The sequence below is a fragment of the Dipodomys spectabilis genome, unplaced genomic scaffold, assembly GCF_019054845.1.
Source record: "Dipodomys spectabilis isolate Male_0828 unplaced genomic scaffold, ASM1905484v1 ptg000273l, whole genome shotgun sequence".
Lineage (NCBI taxonomy): Eukaryota > Metazoa > Chordata > Mammalia > Rodentia > Heteromyidae > Dipodomys > Dipodomys spectabilis.
Window position 1 is genome coordinate 7,682,710 of NW_024870950.1, and position 27,098 is coordinate 7,709,807.

At 38.0% G+C, this 27,098-nt stretch overlaps 1 protein-coding gene across 10 annotated transcripts in view; it reads right to left on the minus strand.

Annotated features, from left to right (window-relative positions):
* Nfat5 (nuclear factor of activated T cells 5) overlaps positions 1-27,098 on the minus strand; it is an 84,703-nt gene that overhangs the window by 42,509 nt on the left and 15,096 nt on the right. For 6 of the 10 annotated variants that reach the window (XM_042700944.1, XM_042700943.1, XM_042700948.1 and 3 more), the window contains one exon: positions 13,811-13,936. In XM_042700944.1, coding sequence (XP_042556878.1) covers positions 13,811-13,936 — 126 coding nt within the window. Of the gene's footprint in view, positions 1-13,810; positions 13,937-27,098 lie in introns of those variants that run through there. The other 4 variants (XM_042700952.1, XM_042700950.1, XM_042700949.1 and 1 more) reach the window with 2 other exon arrangements.

The following is a 27,098-nucleotide window of genomic DNA, read 5'->3' on the forward strand; positions in this document are numbered from 1 at the left end:
GGTTAAGCTGGTCACCAGTGGCCAATGATTTAATCAATCATGCCTATAAAATGAAGCCTCCATAAAAAGCCAAAAGCCTGAGTTCAGAAGCTTCTAAGGAAGTGAACAAGAACACATTCATGGGGCAGAGAGAGATGCATCCAACCACCACAGAGACGTTCTGTGCTCAGTATCATCCATCTACACCTTGCTCCATATATTTCTTTGTTAAAACTATTCATTTGTACCCTTTAAAATATCCTTTATAATCCTTTATAATAAGAAGTACTTCCCTGGGTTCTGTGAATTATCCTAGCACGTTAATTGAACCCAAAGTAAGGATCATGGGAACTTAAACTTACAGCCAGAAGCTAAAAATTGGAAATATTTACTGAATTATACAAGCTAAATTGGCAAATAAATATAGGTTAAAGAAAAAAGAAAGGATTTACACAAAATTCTTCAAATAAACATTAAAATAACATATAATCCAAGGAAAAAAACTATGTTTAGAAATAACTACTGACTATTTCCCAGAGTATTCTATTAATTCCTTTTAAAAAAAATTTTAGGGGGCTGGGAAGGTGGCTCAGTGGTAGAGCACTTGCCTTGCATGCCTGAGGCCCTGGGTTCGATTCCTCAGCACCACATAAGCAAAAAGAAAAAAGCCAGAAGTGGTGCTGTGGCTCAAGTGGTAGAGTGCTAGCCTTGAGCTGAAGAGCTGAGGGACAGCGCCCAGGCCCAGAGTTCAAGCCCCACGACTGGACCAAAAAAAAAAAAATTTTTTTTTTAGTTTATTATCAAGGTGATGTACAGAGGGGTTACAGTTACATAAGTAAGGTAATAAGTACATTTCTTGTCAAACTTGCTACCCTTCCTTCATTTTTCTCCTACTTCACCTACTTGTACATAATCTATAAATTTACCAAGAATAAAAATATTCTTAATATAATCTAATTAAAATATAAATATATTAAAATAATATTAAAAGCATTTTAGATACCTATTTTTTCTTTCTTTATAATTTATTGGTGTTAATGGGTATTGAACTCAAGGCCTCACACTTGCTAGGTTGCTCTACCACCTGAACCACTACCACTTCATCAACCACCAACATTTTAAATTTCTCAATTCCAAGGATTCCTAGGAAAGTATCATATAATATATCCCAAGGAATAAAAATGTACATAAAATATCTATAAAGCTCTTTCAGTCCTCTTATCACTAACAAGAAATAGTTTGACATCCTACAAAAACTAATATTAATGCAATCCTGACTTATCTGTATATACATTTTTAAAATAAATTCCTCCAAAGAAAACACAGCAACTACTTCTTTTCCTACTTTTTAGTACTGAGTCCCTATTTTTATCTGGTAGGAATGTGTAGTCTATGTTTAATTACTGCATACTAAAAATACAGAAACTTCAATATAAAAGATTTTACTTTTTTTTTTTTTTTTTGGGTCCGGTCATGGGGCCTGAACTCTGGGCCTGGGCGCTGTCCCTCAGCTTTTCAGCTCAAGGCTAGCGCTCTACCACTTGAGCCACAGCGCCACTTCCGGCTTTTTTCTTTTTGCTTATGTGGTGCTGAGGAATCGAACCCAGGGCCTCAGGCATGCAAGGCAAGCACTCTACCACAGAGCCACCTTCCCAGCCCAGTTTTTACATTTTTTACTGTATTTTTATATTCACTGCTTTTATTTCCTATTGAGGTATAATGAATTTCTACTTTATAGATTTGATTCTATTTGTTGCTTGTTTCTCTTAAGCAAACTATAAATCTGAAGTTCTCTTTATTTTTTTCTTAAAATTACTCATCTAAATAGCATGTGAATATGCTTTTATTCAATTTTACTTTTGTGAAGTTAATTATCTTTGAACCTACTTTAGTTTACATGTAAGAATTTATTTTTCCTAAAATGTTTTCTGTGAATACAGAGAACATCATGAACTGAAGGGGGGAGAGGGGAAACAAATAGATCAGTCTATAATTCACAAATGGAAATTTGTAATCTCAAAATTTTAATCAAGGGAAGGGAAGTATTTTATCTATAGCATTCTGTATTTAAGACTAATATTCTATTAGCAATAGCCAATTGCCAGTCCAAATGTCAGTAATGATAATGAGCCTCATTTGTATGTACGACTTCTTTTTAAGAACTGATAGAAGGGTCAGAGGTATTCTTGCTTGCCTAGCATGTAATTAAGTCCCTAAGTTCAAACTCCAGCAGGGAGAACTAACAAAAAGAATGGAGTCACTAGTAGGCAATGAACATGCAGAGTATTTGGGGTAAAGAGACTGGTAGACAGTATCTGACAATATATTCAATTTGTGTGTGTGTGTGTGTGTGTGTGTGTGTGTGTGTGTGTGTGTTAAAGAGACTGGTAGACGGTATCTGACAATATATTCAATTTGTATGTGTGTGTGTGTGTGTGTGTGTGTGTGTGTGTGTGTGTGTGTCATAGGGCTTGAACTCTGGACCTGGGTGCTGCCTCTCAGCTCTTCAGCTCAAGGCTAGTGCTCTACCACTTGAGCCACAGCACCACTTCTGGCTTTTTCTGTTTATGTGGTGCTGAGGAGTCAAACCCAGGGCTTCATGCATACTAGGCAAGCACTCTACCACTGAGCCACCTTCCCAGCCTAATATGTTCAATTTTGTGACAATGACAAAGATGAAAATAGACTAAGCAGTAGCACATACAGAAAAATGTACAGATTTTATAAGTTATTTAAATTAAAATAATATTTTAGTCCTTTAATGCCAAATAAGATATTTTAACTACAATAATATTTCAGTGCTTTAAAAGCCATACTAGTTATTTTAATAGAAAGCTCTGACATTAGAAAGATTCTGTACCCAATAAATATAACACATGATAGAAATATTTAACTACATTTCCTAAATCAAATCTGAACCCTATCATCTAACTATGCATATATGTTATAATTTTTCAACATCTGTGCAAAAGCAGTTTCTTTTAAAATGTCACTAAAAGAAATCTCTCTCTCCCTCCTTCCCTTACCCCCAATAGTACTAACTAGGGTTTGATTTCTCAACTTTCTGAGTAGCTAGGATTACAGTATGAGCCACTGGTACCTGGCTAACACTTGTGATTTTTGAGACAGGGTCTCACTTCCTGCCCAGGACAATGCCTGGGCTATTGATCTGCCTATTTCAGGTTTCCTAGCATATGGAAGGTAATAGACATATGCCACCACACCCAGCTCTGGGCTGACCTATAACTGCACTCCTCCCAATCTTAGCTTCCTAAGTACCTAAGAATACAGTCAAGAGCCAAAGGCACCCAGCAAAGAACCATCTAATATATATACATTTTTTAGAACCTTCTAATATTTTAAGCGTGCTAAGTGAACCAATAGTGGAACAGAGAAGGAGCAAACTGTTGATTATTCATACAATAATTGTAAAAACCAACAGGTATTTGGAAACAATTTCTAACCTAAAACACATTGTTGAACCCTAGTTATTCCTCATAAGAGTTATTTTTCTTAATGGTAAGAATGATTTCAAATTTAAACAGCCTATTTGATAAAAATTACCAGATATAAGAACATATTTTCAGATCAAACAAAAAAGATTTTTAGAGAAAAAAATTATAAGGCCAACATTTATGTTGCCAAGATACTAATATATCTCTAATACACAAAGTGGCTGCAAACCTGCTTTGTCAACACCTTACATGCCAACCTTCATTTTCTACTTTTCTTCTTCTTAAAAATATTAATGCAAAGTTTGAAGCTTTACAAAAAGGTTTAGTTTCAATCAGTATCAATCCACTAATTAGAAATAAAATAACAAACAAAAAAAAAAAGAAATGAAGGAAGAAAGGAGGAAAGAAAGAAAGTAAAAAAGACTTATGAAGAAGTCTGAAAACGAGACCGACCTATACCCTGGGTGAGATTGGATGGGTTAAGTGTCTCTGGCACTATTTCTCTTCACTATTGACAGACACTGTCACACAACCCACCACACGATGCCTGTCTCTGAATGGCGAAGCTAGAATGCAAGTTAAGTGTATTAATAGAAAAAACAACTGGCATCCCAGCATATAAAATAAACAATCCAGATTACTTTACAAAAAAATACAAAAAACAAAAATTGTAGGGCTGATCATTTAATTTACATGTTTAAAACAGTTTCAATTTCCCACTTGTACTTTTCCCACCCAACCTAAGTTTACATGCTACAATTAGCAATGTTTTAAAATTAAATTATTAACATCCAAATAAATGCATGTCAGAAAATTTCTTACTCCCAATTTTTGTTAACTCATATTCACCAATTTGTTCTGTTTACAAATGCAATCTAATCCATAAGCCAGAACTCTAGTTCATATGTTTTGTTTTGTTTTGGGGCTGCATCCTTACCCAAACTCTCATACAGAGTGGAAGAATATGTATTGTCAACAGTATACCCAGACTGTAAGAAACACCTGTATGTTAGCAGCAGAAGAAAATGTTTTTTATTTTTCACACTGATCCCCACACTGATTTTCCTTTCAAAATATTTGCCTATTTGTAATTTTAAATTAGATATGTTACTATGTATAAAATGTCTGATCCAAAGGCTTTTTAAGGAAAGTAATTAGCACAACCAATGGACACTGGAAGGTTTGCTGATTTACTGAGAGCATCTTTTTCTTCTGATGCCTTTCAAACTGTGATTCAAGACTCTATTTTATTTTATTTATTTATTTATTTTTGTCAGTCATGGGGCTTGAACTCTGGGCTTGGTCCCTGTCCCTCAGCTCTTTAGCTCAAGGCTAGTGCTCTATCACTTGAGCCCCAGCGCCACTTCCAGTTTTCTGAGTGGTTTATTAGAGGTAAGAATCTCATGGACTTTCCTGCCTGGGCTGGCTTTGAACTGCGATCCTCAGATCTCAGCCTCCTGAGTAACTTAGGATTAGAGGCATGAAGCACTGGTGCCCAGCTCAAGGCTCTATTTCCATAACATAATTACTTTTTAGTGTTTAATCTTCTAAATTCTCTATCTTTTGGATAAACTGACAGACTGCAATGGTGAGCTCCTAAGACTTTGTTACTTAGTGACATAGCAGTCTTAGTTTATGTTAAGTACACTCTATTACATTCAAACAACAATAAAAATCTCCTAATGACATATATCTCAGAACTTAACATCCATTGTTAACTGACACATAATGGTAATTTTTTGAGGGAGGAGGGGTGTACTAGGTTTAAATTTAAGACCTTACAACTGCCAGGCAAGTGGTCTACCACTTGAGCCAGTCTCCAATCCTTTTTGCTTTATTATTTTTTTTTTTCGGGTCCAGTCGTGGGGCCTGAACTCTGGGCCTGGGTGCTGTCCCTCAGCTCTTCAGCTCAAGGCTAGCGCTCTACCACTTGAACCACAGCACCACTTCCGGCTTTTTTCTTTTTGCTTATGTGGCGCTGAGGAATCAAACCCAGAGCCTCAGGCATGCAAGGCAAGGACTCTACCACTGAGCCAACTTCCCAGCCCTGCTTTATTAAATTTGCAAATAGTGTCTCATATTGATGCATAGGAGCTAGGCACTGGTCGCTCATGCCTATAATCCTAAACTACTCAAGAGGCTGAGATTTGAGGATTGTGGTTCAAAGACAGCTGGGGCAGGAAAGTCCATGAGACTCTTAACTACAATAAACTAGTCAAAAAAAAAAAAAAAAGCCAGAAGTATTGCTGTGGCTCAAGTGGGAGAGTGCTAACCTTGAGCAAGAGAAGCTCAGAGACAGCACCAAGGCCCAGAGTTAAAGCTTCAGGACCAGCAAAAAAAAAAAAAAAAGTAGGCCAATCTAGACCTCAACCCTCCTCCCCTTCCCATGTAGTTGGGATGACAGGCACATACCAATGTGCCCAGCTTTTATTGAATGCAATGAAGTTTCACAAACTTTTCTCCCACCGTTCCAACTATGATCCACCTGATCTATGAAAATGATGGCAGGCATAAGAAGCTAGGATGGCAGATATGAGCCACGGAGTCACCATTTTATTTTTACTTTGTCAGAATGTCATATACTCAGAATATTTATCAAAGAATGCTTCCTAAAAAAATGCTCGTTCTGATACAGCAATATTTAAAATGTATCTTTTGTTCTAGTCTACCCACAGTATTTATTTACAGGGTTAAACAAACTGTAAATACAAATTAAATAGCATGATTATTTTTTCTGATACTGGGCATGAACTCATGGCCTTGTTAAGTCAGTGCTATACCACTGAGCCATTCCTTCAAAATAATAACCTGATTTTTAATCCTTTCTAAATTACTGGATAAAAAGTATCCATTATCTGGTAGGGATTTAAGTACTACCAGGTAGCTTTATGGTAAAAACACAAAAGCCCAGACATATTCCTCTACCTCAAATTCAGACAAAAATAAACTGTATTAGTTGATAACTCTATGTATTGCACTGGTAAAGACACTGGCAAAAACCATGGGAAAACTTGCATTAGTAGAGGAGGAGGAAACAATGCTTGACAAGAAATATACTCATTACCTTACTCATGTAATCATAACCCTTCTGTACAGCACCTTACAATAAAATAAAATAACGACAACAAAAAAAACCTGCAGAAGTTTAAAAAAACTATTATTGCTTTTTTTTTTGTCAGTTGTGGGGCCTGAACTCTGGGCCTAGGTGCTGTCCCTCAGCTCTTCAGCTCAAGGCTAGTGCTCTACCACTTGAGCCACAGCACCACTTCCGGTTTTCTAGCGGTTAATTGGAGATAAGGTTTCATAGACTTTCCTGCCCAGGCTGTCTTTGAACCATGATCATCAGATCTCAGCCTCCTGAGAAGCTAGGCTTACAGTCATGAGCCACTGGCACCTGGCAAAATTTTAATATAGTTTAAATAATAAATGTATCCTAGTCCAATGTCTTCATATTATTCTTAGCTGTAACCAGAACAATAAAATAATATGCAGTATCATTAAAATCATTAATCAGGTTTAAACCTGTGGTCTGGATTAGTGTATATTAGCTCCCATTACAGGCAGCAACACTGGACACTATGTTGAAGAAAATGAACTATACAACTCGTGGGTGGAATGGGAGGGAAAAACCGGGAGAGAGCAAGGAAAGGGGTGACATTGTCCAAAAAGACAATGGGGCTGGGAAGGTGGCTCAGTGGTAGAGCGCTTGCCTTGCATGCATGAGGCCCTGGGTTCAATTCCTCAGCACCACATAAGCAAAAAGAAAAAAGCCAGAAGTGGTGCTGTGGCTCAAGTGGTAGAGCGCTAGCCTTGAGCTGAAGAGCTGAGTGACAGTGCCCAGGCACAGAGTTCAGGCCCCATGACTGGACCCAAAAAAAAAAGTACTCATTACCTGACTTACATAACTGTAACCTCTCTGTATATCACCTTTATAATAACTAAGTTTTTTTTAAATAAAAGGGGGAAGGGATATTGTTGTTTTAACACATGATCTCACTATGTAGAGCAGACCAGCCTCAAACTCCCAATCCTCCATCTCCTGAGGGCAGGGATTATATGCTCAGCCTGATCAGGCAATTTTATCACTCCATTAAAGGAAAGTGGGTAGAACTTTTACACAGTCAACTTTGTAGAATTTTATCCCTACAAGCATTCTCTATTTTCCTACTACTCATCTTCCTCTATCAATGTTCTTTTTTTTTTTTTTTGTCCATCTTGGGGCTTGAATTCAGGGCTTGGGCACTGTCCCTGAGCTTTTTCTTTTTTCCCCCTCAAGGCTAGCACTCTACCACTTGAGTCCGAGCACCATTTGTGGCTTTTTCTGTTTATGTGGTACTGAGGAACAGAACCCCCGGCTTTATGCACCGTAGGCAAGCATTTTACCACTATAAGCCACATTCCCAGACCTTAGCAATGTTCTTTTTATGTGCAAGGGCTCCTCTTGAGTGTCAGCATCAACAGAACTTAAGTAAAAATTGCACAGAACACATAAAAATAGAAATTGTGAAACTGGGTGCTGGTGACTCACACCTATACATACCTAGCTAGCTGGAGGCTGAGATCTGAGGATCACAGTTCAAAGCCAGCCTGGGCAAGAAAGTGCATGAGACTTTATCTCCAAATAGCCACCACAAAATCATAAGTGGCACTGTGGCTCAAAGTGGTAGAATGCTAGCCTTGAGCAGGGAGTGTCCAGAACCCGAGTTCAAGCCCCATGACTGACCAAAAAAATAAGTAAGATTTATACATTAAAAAAAAAACAGAAATTGTATCTATTTCATGTAAGTTTTTGGCCTATGATTGATAACCGGTGACAAGTTTTCAATTGCTTTTCTAAGCATTTTGAGTGCAGCCCAGAGGTTGAGGACTTGCCTAATACAAGTGAGATGTGATGTTTCCAACACCCAACATAATAAGTAATTTAAAAAGGAAAATGTTATTCTATAGACACCAGAATATAAAAATGTATCTACTGAAGCCAGGCACTGGTGGCTCACATCTGTAATCCTAACTACTCAGGAAGCTGAGATATGAGTACTATGTTCAAAGCCAGCCCAGGCAGGAAAGTGTTCGAGACTTTTATCTTCAATCAACCACTTTAAAAATCAGAATTGGTGCTATGGCTTTAAGTGGTAAAGTGCCAACCTTGAGTAAAAAAGCTAAAGGATAGTACTTAGACCCTGAGTTCAAGCCCCTGTACGAGCTCCATTAAAAAAAAGGAAAACAAGTAAGATTTTTAAATGTATTCCACAAAACATGTTTATAACTTCCTTCTAGGGTTAAGCTTAATTTTCTTTTTCTTCTTTTTCCTTTGTACTACTTTTTTTTTTCTTGTGGTAGTAGTGCATGCTTAGGCAAGTACTTACCACCAATGCATGCCCCAATCTTGTGTCTTATTCTTTATGAAAACTGGGACTACTCATATGGAATAAACCATCTGCACTCACAAAATCTATGTACATGGGGCTGGAAATGTGGCTCAAAGAGTAAAGCATTTGCCCAGCAAGTGCAAATTCCTGACACTAAACTCTAGAACTGCTCCCCCAACCAAAAGAAATTCTCAGCCAAACTACAAAACTTAAAACTTGATCAATTCATTGTTAAAATAAGTATTATTTATTTAGTATTTTGAAACAGGATCTTGCTATGTAACCCAGGCTGGCCTTGAAAACCCACAACCACTCCTGGACAGCTCAAGGTTTTTCGTGTGTAGAGGTTGATCCTTGGACCAACTGGGACTTGAACTCTGGACCTCACACTTTTGCTCAGCCTCCAATAAGAGAGAGAGACACAGACAGACAGACAGAGACACAGACAGAGAGACAACAAGAAGGTGGGGGAGGGGGGGCAGGGAGAAGGGTTGATCCTTGAACCAACTGGGACTTGAACTCTGGACCCCAAACTTTTGCTCAGCCTCCAGTCAGCTCAAGAGCTTGAATTAGAAACGTTAAAGAAATTTGAAATAGTCACTTTAGCAAAACATAATATTTTGATATAAACTAATAAAGATAACATCCTTAAATGAGAACAAATAATCTAGGGTAATACAAGATAATGATTTTTTAAACTAACCCAAAGTCATTTTGACTTCTGTGAAAGATTTTTCTATTGTGAATAAATTAATTCTAAGGATTAAAACCTCCACATCTACAGTTAATTACTATACATATAATTAAAGGCTGTGATCAGGAAGATCATGATTGGAGGCCCATCTAGGCAAAAAGTTCAGGATATTTTACCCCATCAAGAGCTCGGTGTGACTATGAGTCTATAATCCTAGTTATTCAGGAGGCTGAGATCTGAGGATTGAGGTTTGAAGCTAGCCTAGGCAAGAAAGTCTGTGTGACTTATTTCCAATTAACTACCTCCTCCCCCAAAAAAGCTGGAAATGGAGCTGTGGCTCAAGTAGAAAGAGTGCTAGCCTTGAGCAAAAAAGCTGGGGGGGGGGGGGGGGGTGTTGAGGACAGGGGTGTGCCGAGACCCTGAGTTTAAGCCCTAGCGTGCACGCACGCGCACACACACACACACACACACACACACACACACACACACACACACACACACACACACACACACACACAGCCAGCCTGAGCCAAGACCAAGATAACAAGAGCAAAATGAGTTGGAGACATGGCTCAAGTAGTAGTAGAGCACCTGAGCCCCTTGTTCAAACCCTACCATGCCTCTTTAAAATCCTAAAGTTTGCTATGATTGTTTTAGTGCTCTTAAAAAAATATCTATATTTTGATTGTTTATATTCTATAATACTTTAGGATTTTACAAAACAAAATCCAGTTTGGACTTGCATTTTTTTTTTCATTGGTCATGGGGCTTGAACTCTGGGCCTAGGCGTTGTCCCTCAGCATTTCAGCTCTACCACTTGAGGCACAGTGCCACTTCCAATTTTCTGGTGGTTTATTGGAGATAAGAGTCTCACAGACTTTCCTGACCAGGCTGGCTTTGAATCGCAATCCTCAGGCCTCAGCCTCCTGAGTAGTTAGGATTATAGGTGTGAGCCACTGGTGCCCTGCACATTTCTTTTAATTCTTTATTTTGCTAACACTTCCAATTCATTTGTACTTTGTTATTTAGGAAAAATGGCCTACACCTTAAATACTGAGATCCTAAAATACTGTTAGCTTCTATTCATGGACAAATTGGAACTACGTTTTCATGGGACAAATACAGAGTTCTTTAAAACAGGGAAATGAACAAATTTCAGACTGGTAACTCTCAATTACCTCCCAGATTGTGACACCTGACCCTGTGGAAATCCACCCTCCTTTCCTCCTTCCTACATTCCAGCTGTGGGACTAATAGAATAAAAAGATTTTATAGATGTGTGTATGTAAAGGTATGCAAATAGTATAGAGGCAAAGATTTAAAAAGTCAGGATTGAGAGAGATTCTTTTACTCAATATTCTGGATTGTGGATTAGCAGCATCATGATTACTTATGCCTTGGGTAACATATGAGAGGAGGGAGGAATTTATATTGGTGAATCTGAGAAACATGTTTTTCACAATTTAATAACAAAAAATGTACTTGAACATGCATATCCCAAGCATCTAAATTTTAATTTTAAATTGATTTAAAACTTGTGAAGCACAAACCTTTATGGCAGAACTAGAAGTCTGTTCCCACCAGGCCCTCATACCTGATAGCAGCCAATCCGGCTCCTTCAAAACACTATGAAGAATTAACTATATCAAGAGTCATTTTTAATGCATTTCATATTTAAACAGCAAATGCTACAATTTAAAAAACTCACAGATGTTTAATGTTCATTTCCCAGTCTTTTGACCAGAAAATAATGAATAATTTGGTAATGTATTCCAAATCTCTTTGATGATATATATATGTATATAACCAAGGATATTAATATAACAAATGAAAATGTGACTCTAATTATATGTATTAACATTACTATTCTATAAATTAAACTCTGTTGTTTATGATATGATAAAGGATTATTTTTATTTTATTCACTTACTTATTTTGAGATGGGAGTTTCTTTCTCTCTCTATTTCTATATAGTCCAGGCTGGCCTGGGAACTTCTAAGTAGTCCAGACAGGACTTTTAAGCATCCCCATATACTGATATTAGAGGCATGTACTATTTGCCCACCTTTAAAGGATTCTTTTCTACCAATCAGACATTAGAATATTAAAATAAATTAGGGTGATTACTGAAAAAGTAGATTGTGGGGAGGAAAAAAGAGACAGCAAATCATTTCATTTTAGATAACAGAAACTCCGTGTGAGTGAGAAAAATTTCAGTTACCTCCTTATTCTATCATCCTTACAATGTCAATCATTTCGAAGTAATATAAATTTATAGCTTCAGAATACTTCAAACATTTCAAATAATTTACTTTCATAATCTTTCAACTCATAGCTTCGAATCTAATTCATCTGTACAGGATTTTCTCAGTTATGTGTGGTGGTGGTGAGAATTAATATTTCATTACTGACCAAAAATCAAGAACTTTGATACAAATAATTTCTGAAATTGAGTTGGTATTACTTAAAAGCAAGTGCTGATATTTTTTTCCAAACCTGGCTAGAACTTTTTCAGCTTTGAAAAGGAAGTGAATGTACTATAAACAGATGTTAAAAAGCACAGAAGAAACAGACTTTTAGTTCTATACATATTCAACATGTCTTTTTAAAACAATCTCAAAAGATACAAAAGATATCAGTTAGTCCATTTCTACATGTGGATTTAAAGGGAAATACATTAATAAAAATATTTCATATTTTACTAGCTGATATAATTAGCTAGAACTAAAACTTTAAATTCCAGAAAAATATTCAGAGCCATTTTAGAATCCAGTAGGCAAAGTAAAACAGGTTATTTTTATTAATTTGTATTACTAAAAAGTTCACTAATTCACAATTAAATCCACAGAAACTGTTAGAAAATTTCTGGCAACACATGAACAGTAGCAGGGCCAATAAATTTCTTTGCCATATTTAATGTTTTCCTGACCTCAATATAGAAGGTTTCATATTGTACTATACAGTTTAGGAGAGACTGGTACACAAGGTTAATGGTACATATGTTAATACATCTGAAGAAAATATCTGACGCTATACTATAGTACCAAAATCCACATTCAGTTTACAACCTTCTATTTCTCACTCTTCTGTCTGTGAAACTAAAAGAATTTACTGAAAATAATGCTCTCATGGATTTTTCAATATCATTTGAAAAGATGAGAGGCAGTATATCAAGCAAGAAACATCTACCTAAGAAGGACAGATTAAACTTTAGGATATATAGATATATATTTTCCTTTTTCTACACAAAAATACTTAGCAATCTATAATCCCAACTTTAAAAAAAGAATTGTAGTTGGGCAAGTTAATATTATACAAAGCATTTATACTAATTTATCACTAATCAAAACTTTTCTATTAGCTTATCTGTTGATGTTTTACTCTAATTAAAATGAAATTTTGAACCAATTTTATATAGCTATAAAGTGTATGATTTGAGAGCAAGTACAAATAATCTTCATAAATTTCAAATATTACTTTTTATACTTTTATACTGACATAGAGAATGTTTAAGAATGATATCACAGATTTTTAAATGTAGAAAAAAGGTTATAGTAATATGTTACAAGCAGAAAAAGTATTAAGAGCTTGATTTTCAGAATATATAAAATACTGTCCTCTTTGAACAAGTCTTTAAAAATATTTCTTAAAGAGGTCTATCAACAGTTACTTTTTTTAGTGTGTGCCAGTCCTAGGGCTTGAACATAGGGCCTGTGTGCTGTCCTGAGCTTTTCTCAAGGCTAGTACTCTAGCACTTGAGCCACAGCTCTACTTTTGGCTTTTTGGTGGTTAACTGAAGATGAGTCTCATGGACTTTTCTTGCCCAGGCTAGCTTGGAACCTTGATCCTCAGATCTCAGCCTCCTGAACAGTAAGGATTATAGGTGTGAGCTCACCAAGTGCCTAGCTTATCTTAGTTACTTTTCAAAATTGCTCTTTTTAATGTATAATTTATTATTTTTTTAAGATTCTAAATACTATGTTTTATAAGAAAAAGTATTTCGTGACTAGGAACTCAAATACAATTTTTTAATCCATAGCTTGACAGTTGAGCTTTTAATGTGACTGTTATATAAACAATGCATATTTGAAGACAAGGCCCATTTAAAGGAGATGTCACAGATTTGCCAAAATGAAATTTTATAAAAAGAAAATTACATTAAAAATTTTACAGATTAAAGGTTTATATTTTAAAACCTTGTAGAACAAACCCTCAAATCACACACTTTTTAAAAATGAACTTTGCCAGCACTGTTCATGTTGGCCAGGTAACATATCCTAGCTTTCTTTAATAAAGTAGAATGAAGTGCATACCAGCAGCAACTACAGCTGGAGGAGGCGAGCCTGCCTCACCACCACTTGTCTGACTCATTGATGCTACAGATGTTTCTCTAGATGGAGGTAACTGTAACTCCTTTGGGAGAAGATCATAGACAGATTCTGTGGAAAGAACACAGGAAAAAAAAAACACTAAGAAACTCAGTCAGCAATTTCATTATATATGCATGAATGTCTTTTGTCTTTTCGATTATCTTTAGGTAACTGTACAAAGGGGTTACCATTCAACATGCCAGTTTATAAACACGATGAATCCTGATTGATATCACCCCTGGTATTATCTTCTTTTTTTTTTTTTTTTTTTTTGTCGGTTATGGGGCCTGAACTCTGGACCTGGGCACTGTCCTTCAGCTCTTCAGCTCAAGGCTAGTGCTCTACCACTTGAGCCACAGCACCACTTCCGGCTTTTTCTGCTTATGTGGTATTGAGGAATCGAATCCAGGGCCTCATGCATGCAAGGCAAGCGCTCTACCACTGAGCCACCTTCCCAGCCCTGTTATCTCTTCTTTTGTGAGAAGTTATTCACAAAAATCAACCCCAAAAGATGAATGTTGTAAAGTTATTAGCAATTTTTTTCTTTTTTTATTGAGATTAAGTGATGACATAAATTTCACATATTTCACAGTATTGTGGAGTAGTGACACTTATTTTTTTCTTTTCTTGTATAATTTTATACAATAAAATTTATACATTTTTTTCTTTTATTATATAATTTTATACAAAACAGAAAAGTAAACTTGCCATTAGTTCTGTGCCTTAGGGGTTTTTTTTTTTTGGGTCCGGTTGTGGGGCCTGAACTCTGTGCCTAGGTGCTTATCCCTCAGCTCTTCAGCTCAAGACTAGCGCTCTACCACCTGAGCCACAGTGCCACTTCTGGCTTTTTTCTTTTTGCTTATGTGATGCTGAGGAATCGAATCCAGGGCCTCATGCATGCAAGGCAAGCACTCTACCACTGAGCCACCTTCCCAGCCCCTGTACCTTAGGTTTTTGTTGTTTTGGTTTTGCCCCACATTAAAGCATCCTATATCTTTAGAAAGTATTGTTTATACTTTATTGTCCATTAAATTAGATGTACATCTAGTACTTTAAAATTCTTTTGTGGTTATCATTTTATGGTTTTTAGAAAGAAATAATTTCAAAATAGAGGTAGTGGAATCAATACTCGAAAGAACAATTAGAAGTATTTGTCCATTTTTAAAAGGATAAAAGCATAAAGTTTAAGTGTCTTGCCTAGTATCCCTAGTAATATTCTAACAAAGGAGATTATTATCTTCAGAGTGACTTAAAAAAAATGGTAGCACTATCAGACATTTCAACCTTGGTAAAAGACAATACTTTTAGTTAACTGATTACTGAGTTCATAAATACTTTGATCCAGTTAATCCCTAATGTATGTATCCTAACTTTGATGTCACTAGGGATAAAGAAGAGGGTCATGAAGGATAGTTAAAATTAGTTACTGCATCTCTCTGAATATAAAGTGCCTGACATAAAATTTTCAGCTTCTTAAAACATCTTTCCAATAAATAGGAAAAGAGGAGATATGGGAAATTAGTTAAATGGCATTATCATCAAATACTCATTTTTCGATCCATTTAAAAACAAGGATTGCTGGGGCTGGGAAGGTGGCTCAGTGATAGAGCACTTGCCTTGCATGCATGAGGCCCTGGGTTCGATTCCTCAGCACCACATAAGCAAAAAGAAAAAAGCCAGAAGTGGCGCTGTGGCTCAAGTGGTAGAGCGCTAGCCTTGAGCTGAAGAGCTGAGGGACAGTGCCCAGGCCCAGAGTTCAGGCCCCACGACCAGACCCAAAAAAAAAAAAAAAAAAAAAAAAAAAACAAGGATTGCTTAGACATGAAGAAAAACTCAAGAGGCTGGGAAGGTTTAAGCCCCACGACTGACAAAAAAAAAAAAAAAAAGAAATTGAGAATTATAACAAAAAATGAAAAATGTGGTAAAACAAATGAAGGGATTGATAAATACAAAGTTCAAATACTAGTTTCCTACGATAGGAGACACAAAGATAGGACAAAAGATAAAAGCCAGGTGTCTGTGGCTCATGCCTATAATCCTACCTACTCAGGAGGCTGAGATCTGAATATTGTAGTTCAAGGCCAATGCAGACAGGAAAGTCCATGAGACTCTTACCTACAATTAATCACCAAGAAGCCAGAAAGGGAGCTGTAGCTTAAGTAATATAGCACTAAACTTCGAGAAGAAAAAAAAAAATCTCAGGGACGTACCTGTACCCCAAGTTCAAGCCCCAGGGCAGCTTTCCCCTACTTCCCCCCACACTGAAAAGACAGGACAAAAGAGGAATAGAAATAAGTTGGGCAAGACAGTGAATTCATATCTTTTTACTAAGTATATGGACAAATCAAATAATAAATACAACAAAAGTAGAACTATAGCTGGGAATGATAGTGAATGTATATCATCCTAACACTTAGGAAACGGAGGCATTAGGATAATGGAGAGGTCAAAGTCATCCTCCACTACATAGTGAGTTTAAGGCCATTCTTTGCTATAGGTTGAGATTTTGCCTTTGGGAAGAAACAAACAAACCAAAACCAGAGTTTTACAAGTATAGACCCAGCCCCAAATAGTTACTATTTAAACAGTCTGTTTAAAAGTACTCTGTAGATTATTATTCTGTTTTGGATTACTGATGCTCACCTTATCTTTGTCGACCTGAAAACTGACTTTTAACCTGCTCTGGAGAGTGAGAGAGAAGAAAACAAAAAATTGCCAGAGCCATGTACTTCATGATATTTATCTGATTTATGTTCAGGCAATAATGTTGTATACAGATACTAGTAACTTACATCTATGCAGGGACAAAAAAATAAGAAGAAGCTCTATAAAAAGACTGTTTCTACTCAACTGTCAACAAGCAGCTAAATGGATTTTTTTTTTGTAAGAAGGATGTTTCTAAAATAAAGTTAACTAATGATCAAAAAAGATATTGGGGGGCTGGGAAGGTGGCTCAGTGGTAGAGTGCTTGCCTTGCATGCATGAGGTCCTGGGTTCAATTCCTCAGCACCACATAAGCAGAAAAAGCCAGAAGTGGTGTTGTGGCTCAAGCGTTGTGGTCGAGCGCTAGCCTTGAGCTGAAGAGCTGAGGGATAGCGCCCAGGCCCAGAGTTCAGGCCCATGACTGACAAAAAAAAAAAAAAAAAAAGATATTGTGGGGAGGTTAGAGGCATGGCTCAGTTCGTAGGACACCAGCCAATGAGCAAAACATCAAGTACTGATTTTGAGTCTCAGTCAAAGGCATTAAGTACTACACCAGCTGCAGATATAATGCTGAAAAATCTACATGTTATTGCCAATTAACCAGCAAAAAGGCAGAATTGGAAGCTCAGCTCAATGGTAAAGCACTAGCTACAGTAAGCCCAGTAAGAGCATGAGGCCCTAAGTTCAATTCCCTAGTGCTAGGGGAAAAAAGAGAAGCAATTTCATCTTTTTTTAAATATGAGGTTTCCTTCACCATTTTTAACTCTAAATATGAGTTTATATAAGGCATCTTAAAGTTTTATAAAGGTTTAAAAATGGTTTGGGAAATAACTGCTTTACTCTTCTATCTTTCCATTAATCATTTCAATAAGTTGGTGAATCCCAAAGCCAAGATTTCGCATCAACATTCTAAAACAAAGTGCCTGAAATCTTCAATGTGCCAATGTAGTTCTGTATAAAAAGAGACAATATTCATTTTGTTAAAAACACACTTCAGACTTGACAGTCATTGTACTTGGCATCTCCACTGGAAAAAATGTACTGGCTGCAGATCCACAGGGTATTTGGTTTCTGAAAGATTATAGACTCCAAGAATAATCGGTCAGTGATTCTCTGCTATAATAAAATTTTGTCAGTTTCTAAGTTTAAGCCAATTTATTAGTCTGATGCTATGTATTTACTTATTCACATTAGTAATTTGAGATTTTATTCTTTGCTTAAAACAATTTAGTATTCTAAGATAATAGAATATACAACAGTATGCATTATACCAAATTGTGGAACTTTATATCATATATTATTTCCTTTAGACATCCATTGCATTGTACTTAAAAACTTCACAATGATTTTCTAAATTACTTACTGAAATACAGGACAGAACATGTTTAAGCTATTATAATTATCTACATTTTAAATTTCATGGTTTTTGTTCCTAAAAAAAAGTACCCAGGGGCTGGGAAGGTGGCTCAATGGTAGAGCGCTTGCCTTGCATGCTCGAGGCCCTGGGTTCGATTCCTCAGCACCACATAAGCAAAAAGAAAAAACCCGGAAGTGGCGCTGTGGCTCAGGTGGTAGAGCCGCTAGTCTTGAGCTGAAGAGCTGAGGGACAGTGCCCAAGCCAAGAGTTCAGGCCCCATGACCGGACCCCCCCCCCCAAAAAAAAAAAGTACCCAGATGTGTACTAGAAGAACAAAATTCCAAAATCCATAAACCATTAAAAGAGATACATTTATGGCCTATTTAAAAGTCACCAAAATCTTACTTGGGTGTTAAAAACTGTAAGCTGAGGGGCTTGGAATGTGGCTTAGTGGTAGAACGCTTACTTGGCATGCATGAAGCCCTAGGTTTGATTCCTCAGTACCATATAAACAGAAAAAGCCTCAAGTGGTACTGTGGCTCAAGTAGTGAAGTACTAGTCTTGAGCAAAAGATGCTCAGGGACAGTGGCCAGGCCCTGAGTTCAAGCCCCAGGACTGGAAAAACAAAACAAAACAAACTATAAGCTGAGTATGACAGTATACATCTGTAAATGTAGTGCTTTGGAGGCTGAGGCAGGATAACTACAAGTTTGAGGCCAGCTTGGGAATTAAACTTGAGAGCAAGATCTTGTCTCAACAACAGCAATGAAAGAAAACAAAAAAACAACAAAAAACAAACTAGAGTAAGTATAGTACAAGAGAGATCTAGAAGTCCAAGAACAGGTTGTCAAAAACTTGGCAAGGGGAGAGGAAATTCAGAGCCCAAGTAGCCCAAGTGGAGAGTGAGAAAAGGAAAGGAATATCTAGGTACTAAAAAAGCAACATACAGGAGATATTCATATAGAAAACCTGGGAGTGTGGTATCACAGTCTAAGCATCATGAAAAATGTACTTTCACAGATGGCTCAACTTGAGATGCTGGAAATAATTAAACAGGATGAGGAGAGCAGTCATGCAAGCAGGAAGGATAACATAATGTAAGGTGGTTTGGAGAGAGAGGTTGGAACCCAAGCATAGTAGATAGCCCAGGCCAGGGAGTAGAAAGGAGCAGAATGAGAAGAGTATTTATGAGGGGGGGTAGGACAGCCTAACACAGATGTCAAAGGCAGAGCAATTAGGAGAGTTTCCATGTGGGGACACCCAATCCAGGGTGTAGAAGCTAAGCAATAATGAAGATAGCCATATTAGAAGGACTTCCAAAGGACAGATATCAAATAGATTATCCTGAAGGTATGAATACTGTGCCCATGTGAGAGGAGTAAGGGATTCCAGAAGTAGATTATAATCCAAGAAGATGGTCAGGGCATTAATGATTATAGAGCCTAAGCAGGATAAGGAAGGCTTTCCTGTGTGTGGGGATGTTAGAAAATGAGCAAGATGGGCTGGGAAGGTGGCTCAGTGGTAGAGCACTTGCCTTGCATGCATGAGGCCCTGGGTTCGATTCCTCAACACCACATAAGCAAAAAGAAAAAAGCCGGAAGTGGCGTTGTGGCTCAAGTGGTAGAGTGCTAGCCTTGAGCTGAAGAGTTGAGGGACAGCGCCCAGACCCAGAGTTCAGGCCCCACGACCGGACCCAAAAAAAAAAAAAGAAAAAAGAAAACGAACAAGATGACAAGGACATTTTTATGGATGGAGAAACTAACATTGGGTGTGGTGTTAAAAGTATTTTAAGAAATATATTCACAGAGGTCAAGAAAGCACAATGGAAAAGCAGTAAGGGACAGTATTAAAATCTTAGCAAGGTGAGGAAGACAAGGGATTATCTACTAAATAAGACTGCCCAATGTGGAGAATAAGAACACACGCAGGGTGAAACAGGTATCCACAGGTGTGAAGGAGAGTTCTGGGTATCAAAAGCATCCAGAAAGGAGGTACAATATGAAAGTTCAGGTTGGGCAACTAGGGTACTAGCATGTCAGAAAGGAGGATGAGAGTGGTAACAAAGAATTAGACTAATTAAATAAGCAAAGTATTAAGGTTTGGTTTAAAAATAAAAAACAAGAAACAATCACTGGTTGCTGGTAGCTCATGACTGTAATCCTAGCTACTTAGGATGCTGACAGAAGTTCAGATCCAGCCTGGGCAATAAAGTCCCTAAGACTTTTATCTCCATTTAGCCACTAAAAGGCCAGAAGTGGGGCTCTGGCTCAAATGGTAGAGCACTATAGCTCAAGGACATTGCCTAGGCCATGAGTTTAAGCCCAGCACACACATAAAAAGTCTAACTGAAAGCTTAGTTAATAGTATAGAACAAGTACAAAACAGGGTATCAGAGACTGAAGATAAAGCAGACTGATTAGATAAATCAGTCAAAGACAGTGAAAAAAAAAAACATTAAGCAAATATACATTTAAAGACCTTTGGGACACCATCAAAAGACCAAACCTATAAAGGCACAGACAACCTATTCAATAAGATAACAGGAAAAAGTTTCCACCACCTTGAGAAAGAGTCATTAAATAGAGGAGGCTTACAGAAAACCAAACAGGAGGGCTGGGAAGGTAGCTCAGTGGTAGAGCGCTTGCCTTGCATGCATGAGGCCCTGGGTTCGATTCCTCAGCACCACATAAGCAAAAAGAAAAAAGCCGGAAGTGGTGCTGGGGCTCAAGTGGTAGAGCGCTAGCCTTGAGCTGAAGAGCTGAGGGACAGCGCCCAGGCCCAGAGTTCAGGCCCTATGACTGGACCCCCCCCCCAAAAAAAAAAAAAGAAAACCAAACAGGCTGCAGGCCCACCAGTGATACACACCTATAGTCCTAGGTACTCATGAGGCTGAGATTTGAGGATCGCAGTTCAAAGCCAGCCCAGGCAGGAAAGTCTATGAGATTCATATCTCCAATTTTAAAAACTACTCAGGAAAAGCCAGAGGTGGCATTGTGGCTCAAGTGGTAGAGTGCTAGCCTTGGGCACAAAGAAGCTCAGGGCCAGGGCTAGGTCTTGAGTTCAATCCCCAGGATTCAAAAAAAAAAGTAAGAAAACCAAACAGGAAATATCAGAAGTAATACTCAGACAAATTACAGTTAAAACACTAAATATACAGAAAAGTATACAGTATAATATATGCAATAAAAGTTCCAAGAGAAGTGACAAGCTATATACAATAGTAAACCTATTAAGAATGACATTTTTCAATACAAACTCTAAATGGAAGAATATAATCCAAACCCTAAAAGGTAGTAATTGATTATTAGTGTACTCAGAAAAGCAATCTTTCATAGATAAAAGGCTTCCAAAGGCTTCCAAAAAATTAAAGGAATTGATGACCACAAAACCAATACTGAAGAAGATAGTTTAAGGAATCCTACACACCAAAAGACAACAAAAAGAGGAAAGTAAGCTAGTTGCTAATGGCTCATGCCTATAATCCTAGCTACTCAGGAGATAAGGATCTGAGGGCCTCAATCAAAGTCAGCTGGGACAGAAAAGTCCTTTCGACTCTCTCTCCAATTACCCAGTAAAATGTCAGCCTGGAAGCATGTTTTAAACAGTAGAGTGCCAGTCATTATCCAGAAAGCCAAGAGAGAGTGAGGCCCTGAGTTCAACCCCAATATGCACATGCATGCACACACACACACACATGCAAATGCATGCACACACGCACGCATGCACACACACACACACAACAGGAAGTACAGAAAAAATAAATCCACTGGATGAAATATCAAAGAAAGAATAGCCAAGAAGTAAACATCATAAAAACAACAACATAATAGGAAATAATTTTGAAATACCTTTCAAAATTAACACTAAATGTTAATGGTCTCATCTTTCCAATCAAAAAGGCAGAACAGCAAGCTGAATTTAAAAAAACCAAACCGTGAGCTAGGCACTGGTGGCACACTCCTGTAATCCTAGCTACTAAGGAGGCAGAGATCTCAGGATCTCGGTTCAAAGCCAGCCTGGGCAGGAAAGTCTGTGAGACTCTTATCTCCAATAAACCACTAGAAAACCGGAAGTAGCACTGTGGCTCAAGCCCTAGAGTGCTCGCTTTGAACTGAGGAGATGAGGGATAGCGCCCAAGCCCAGAGTTCAAACCCCAGGACCGACAAAAGACAAACAAACAGTGACCATTTGTTGTCGCAAGAAATACATTTGCTGACAAATACATGATTAGGGATAAAGGATGGGGAAAAAATTCCAAGCAAACTAACCCTGAAAACAAGTGCAAACACGGTTATACTTTTATCTGACAAAATATTTTAAATTAAAATTAGAAAGAGGGCAGGGAAGGTGGCTCAGTGTTAGAGTGCTTGCCTTGCATGCCTGAGGCCCTGGGTTCAATTCTTCAGCACCACATAAGCAAAAAGTAAAAAGGCGGAAGTGGCGCTGTGGCTCAAATGGTACAGCACTAGCCCTGAGCTGAAGAGCTGAGGGACAGTGCCCAGGACCAGAGTTCAGGCCCCATGACCAGACCCAAAAAATAAATAAATAAAATTAGAAAGAAAAAGGTCACTTCATATTAATAAAGAAAAAATGGATCAAAAGGAAAATAGAGACAGGAGTCAGTAACTCATACCTGAAATCCTACTCAGAAGGCTGAGAGCTGAGGATCTCGGTTCAAAGCCAGCCTGGACAAATCCAAGAGCCACTTATCTTTAATTAACCAACAAAAAGCCAAAAGAGGACTTGTGACTCAAATAGTGAAAAAGCTAAGCAAAAAAAAAATCAATGCCCTGAGGTCAAGCCCTAGTACTGGCACAAAAAATAAGATAGAGGTAAAACTGTTGTCACATTAAAATGTTTATACCAAATGCTGGCACATCAAGCTCATTAAACAAATACTTCTGGCTTATACATACTGATAGACCCTTGACATAGTAGGTTCAGTGGGAGATCCTACCATGGAAACTATTGAAGACTTTTACCCTGCAGTGGAAGACTTTTTGGGGAAGGGTACAAGTACTAAGACCCTAGCACAACAGGTTCAGTGGGAGACCCTACTATAGAATACTTTTATCTTTTTCGGGGGAAGGGCATTAGGGCATGAACTTAGGCCCTACTCTCACTCAGCTTTTTCACTCAGGGCTGGTGTTCTACCACCTGAGCCACACCCTTCAATCCGGTGTTTACTTGTTAAATGGAGAGTTTCTTAGATTTTTCTGCCCAGGTTGGCTTCAAACTTTGATCCTTAGATCTCAGCCAGTTGAGTAGCTAGGATTAGAGGCATGACCTATCAACACTTAGCTTCAGATTTTGGTTTCTAAATAAAACTTTCAACTAAAAGTAATGTAAGCTTTATAGAGAAATAGACCTGAGAACAGAAGAGGACAAAATGACCCTGGAATGTCTTACTTTTAAAATGTAAGAAGATGGGTCAGGGAATGTGGTTTAGTGGTAGAGTGCTTGACTAGCATGCATGAAGCCCTAGGTTCAATTCCTTGGTACCACATAAACAATATATAAAATTAAAAAGGTAGGAAGAACTAAAAGATCATAGGACACAGAAGTCACCTTGAAACAAGTTTTCATGGACCAAATAAGAGACAATTTTAAATAAATAAAAACAACATTATGATCTAATAAAAATATGTTAATCCATATCAAAATAAAACAATGAATAAGTTTAAAGTTTGATAAAAAGCAAGACATCTAGTTTCAAAGCACAACTTCATAAAAGTTACTCCAAAGGAGAAACAGGGCAAAAAGGACTATGACAGATAGTACCTAATCAAATGATCAAAGTGAATATCTTTAGTAATGACACAAATTAAAATTATAAAGCCACTTGATAGGATAAAAAAAGAATGAAACTTTTCTGTATCTTTCCTGCTAAAGACACATATTTGGATGCAACTCTTTTTTTTTGGGGGGGTCCGGTCATGGGGCCTGAACTCTGGGCCTGGGCGCTGTCCCTCAGCTCTTCAGCTCAAGGCCAGCACTCTACCACTTGAGCCACAGCGCCACCTCTGGCTTTTTTTCTTTTTGCTTATGTGGTGCTGAGGAATCGAACCCAGGGCCTCTGGCTTGCAAGGCAAGCACTCTACCACTGAGCCACCTTCCCAGCCCCTGGATGGAACTCTTAACTGAGACAGTCTAGTAAACTGGTTTATAATTTTCAAAAATATTAAAATCATTTTACTCAGTTTTTTTTTTGTATGAGAATAGTCAAGACTTCATCAAGAAATTTATTTCTTCCAGTTCTGAAAACTGGCAACTATAGTTCTAAGGATGAAAGCCAAAGCTGGATGAGAGCCTTTTTGCTAGTTGGTACCCCACAGAGACCCAAGATTCATTCTGCAGGCCATTACATGGTAAAACTGGGCAAGGAAGTCAGAGAGAGCTAGCTGCTTCTGTAACCAAGCCACTTCCATGAGAATACATTAATCCATTAATCTATGGATGGATGAATCCATTCATAAGAGAATCCTAATTATCCAAGTAGCTTCCAAAGGCTCCCACCAAATCTCACTAATATATGACAATGACAGGAATTCTGTGGAAACAAATATTCAGACTATAGCAAGCAGAAATGTCCAGGAAAGACCATTGAACAAACTCAAGATTGAAGAAAAGGATAGGTAATTCTATACTGGATTCTTTCATTATAAAGAACACTATGACATAAAAAGCAATGACATAAATCAAAACAATGATGACATCCATCTCACCCGTCAAAGTAGTTAACATCAAGAAAACCAAAGACATACATCTCCCAATGGTTTCCCATCTATGTCGGTTTTTTTTAAGCTCTAGATTCCACACATGAGGTCTTTATGAGTCTGCTTATTTTACTTAACATGATGATCTCTAGTTCTACTCATTTTCCTGCAAGTGACATAATTTCATTCTTTATAGCTAAATAAAATAATAATAAAAGTATGAACTTTAATAAAAGTGTCCTGTGCTATGCAAGTGGAAAGGAGGGACTCCTTAGCATTATCTGAGAAGAATCACAGGAAGACTTCAGAGGATGACACCTGAAAGCAATCTTGAACATTGAAAAAGATACTTAACATATAGACTTAGGGAAACAGAGAAGCTATAAAAAGCAGAGAAGAAAAATCTTTATTTCAGGTATTTCTTTCTCTCTTTTGTTAATCAAGTAATTCTATTAACTCCTTAAAACACAGGAATTACAAGGAGTAAATAATGTGGCTCTTACTAAAGGAGAAAGAAGTCAGGTTAAGAAATGCCTTATGGGGGCTGGGAAGGTGGTTCAGTGGTAGAGCGCTTGCTTTGCATGCCTGAGGCCCTGGGTTGGATTCCTCATCATCACATAAGCAAAAAGAAAAAAGCTGGAAGTGGCGCTGTGGCGCAAGTGGTAGAGCACTAGCCTTGAGCTGAAGAGCTGAGGGACAGTGCCCAGGCCCAGAGTTCAGGCCCCACGACTGGACCCAAAAAAAAAAGTCTTATGTATCAGGCTAAGAAAAATTTTATCACAAAAACAAATAAAGAAATAAAGGATATTGAGGGTTTTGAAGCAAATAAATTACAAGATCATCAGCTATATATGAGGAAGCTTATCCTATCACATATATGTGAAATAATCATAAAATGAAAGTAAGAAAAAATTTTTGTGGGGGCTGGGAAGGTGGCTCAGTGGTAGAGCGCTTGCCTTGCATGCATGAGCAGGCCCTGGGTTCGATTCCTCAGCACCACATAAGCAAAAAGAAAAAGCCGGAAGTGGCACTGTGGCTCAAGTGGTAGAGTGCTAGCCTTGAGCTGAAGAGCTGAGGGACAGTGTGCAGGCCCAGAGTTCAGGCCCCACAACCGAACCCCAAAAAAAAAAAAAAAAAAAAAAATTTGTAAGAGTCTACAGAAAGGAAGAATGGATTCCTGAACCAAGGTAGTAGCAGTTAGAGTAATGAAAAGGACATGAATGTAAAAATGTTTAGGAAGAGGTGGGCACCAGTGGCTCACACCTGTAATCCTAGCTACTTAGGAGGTTGAGATCTGAGAATCGAGGTTCAATGCCAGCCCGGGGAGGAAAGTCCCCGTGAGACTCTTATCTCCAATTAACCCTGAGAAAACCTAATGTGGCACTGTGGTTCAAGTGGTAGAGCACTCTCCTTGAGCTGAAGGGCTGAGGGACAGTGCCTAGGCCCGGAGTTCAAGCCCCATGACTAATAATAATAAGTAAATAAATAAATGAAATGTTTAGGAAGTAGATGAATTGAATTAGATGACTGGCTGCAGCAGGGGGACAGGGAGGGAAATAAAGATTTCCAACTAATTCATAGGAATTCTTACTTAGGAATTGATAGAAGGTAGAGCCACTTTCCATGACAGAATGCAGAAGTAAAAGGAAATATGGGAATCTGCGAAGTTCTCAGTTATTCCACATACATGCAACAAATATTAAGCACTCAATTGGCATCCAAGGAAACTCTCTGCAGATATAAAGCTCTATTTACCTCCTTCCAGTCCACTATTTTGCCTTGTGAAGTTCAGGCAGCTTGACTTTCTCAGACTCTGAGCTCTATTGCATCAATTCTAGATCACAGGCTTCTCCTCTATTTTTCTGTAAATGCTATTGTTTTTATCTTAAAAACTGACCTACCCACAGTCCCTTTGTTACTTGACGCTATGCTTTCCCTGACCATTTCAATATTATTTAGATATCTCTCCTATGTATTACCCTCACCAGAATATCACATATTGTTCAATAATTGCCTCCTGTATTTTTTTTTTTTTTTTTTTGCATGTCATGGGGCCTGAACTCTGGGCCTAGGCGCTATCCCTCAACTCTTCAGCTCAAGGCTAGCATTCTACCACTTGAGCCACAGCACCACTTCCAGCTTTTTCTGCTTATGTGGTGCTGAGGAATCGAACCTAGGGCCGCATACATGCAAGGCAAGCGCTCTACCACTGAGCCACCTTCCCAGCTCCCTTTATTTCTTATTAGCTGTATACATCATGAGGATGGTAGCTGGGTCAGTTTCACACTGTCTACTCACTCAACAGTACAGTGGTTTACATAAATATGGCATTCACTTGATGAGTGCATGAATGAACAAGAAAACACATTCCATGGGACAGGTCATGTAAGAGAAGAGGGAGAAGGATCAGAATGGCAAAAGAACCAGGAAAAAAGCTAGGTGGAAGAGAGAGAGG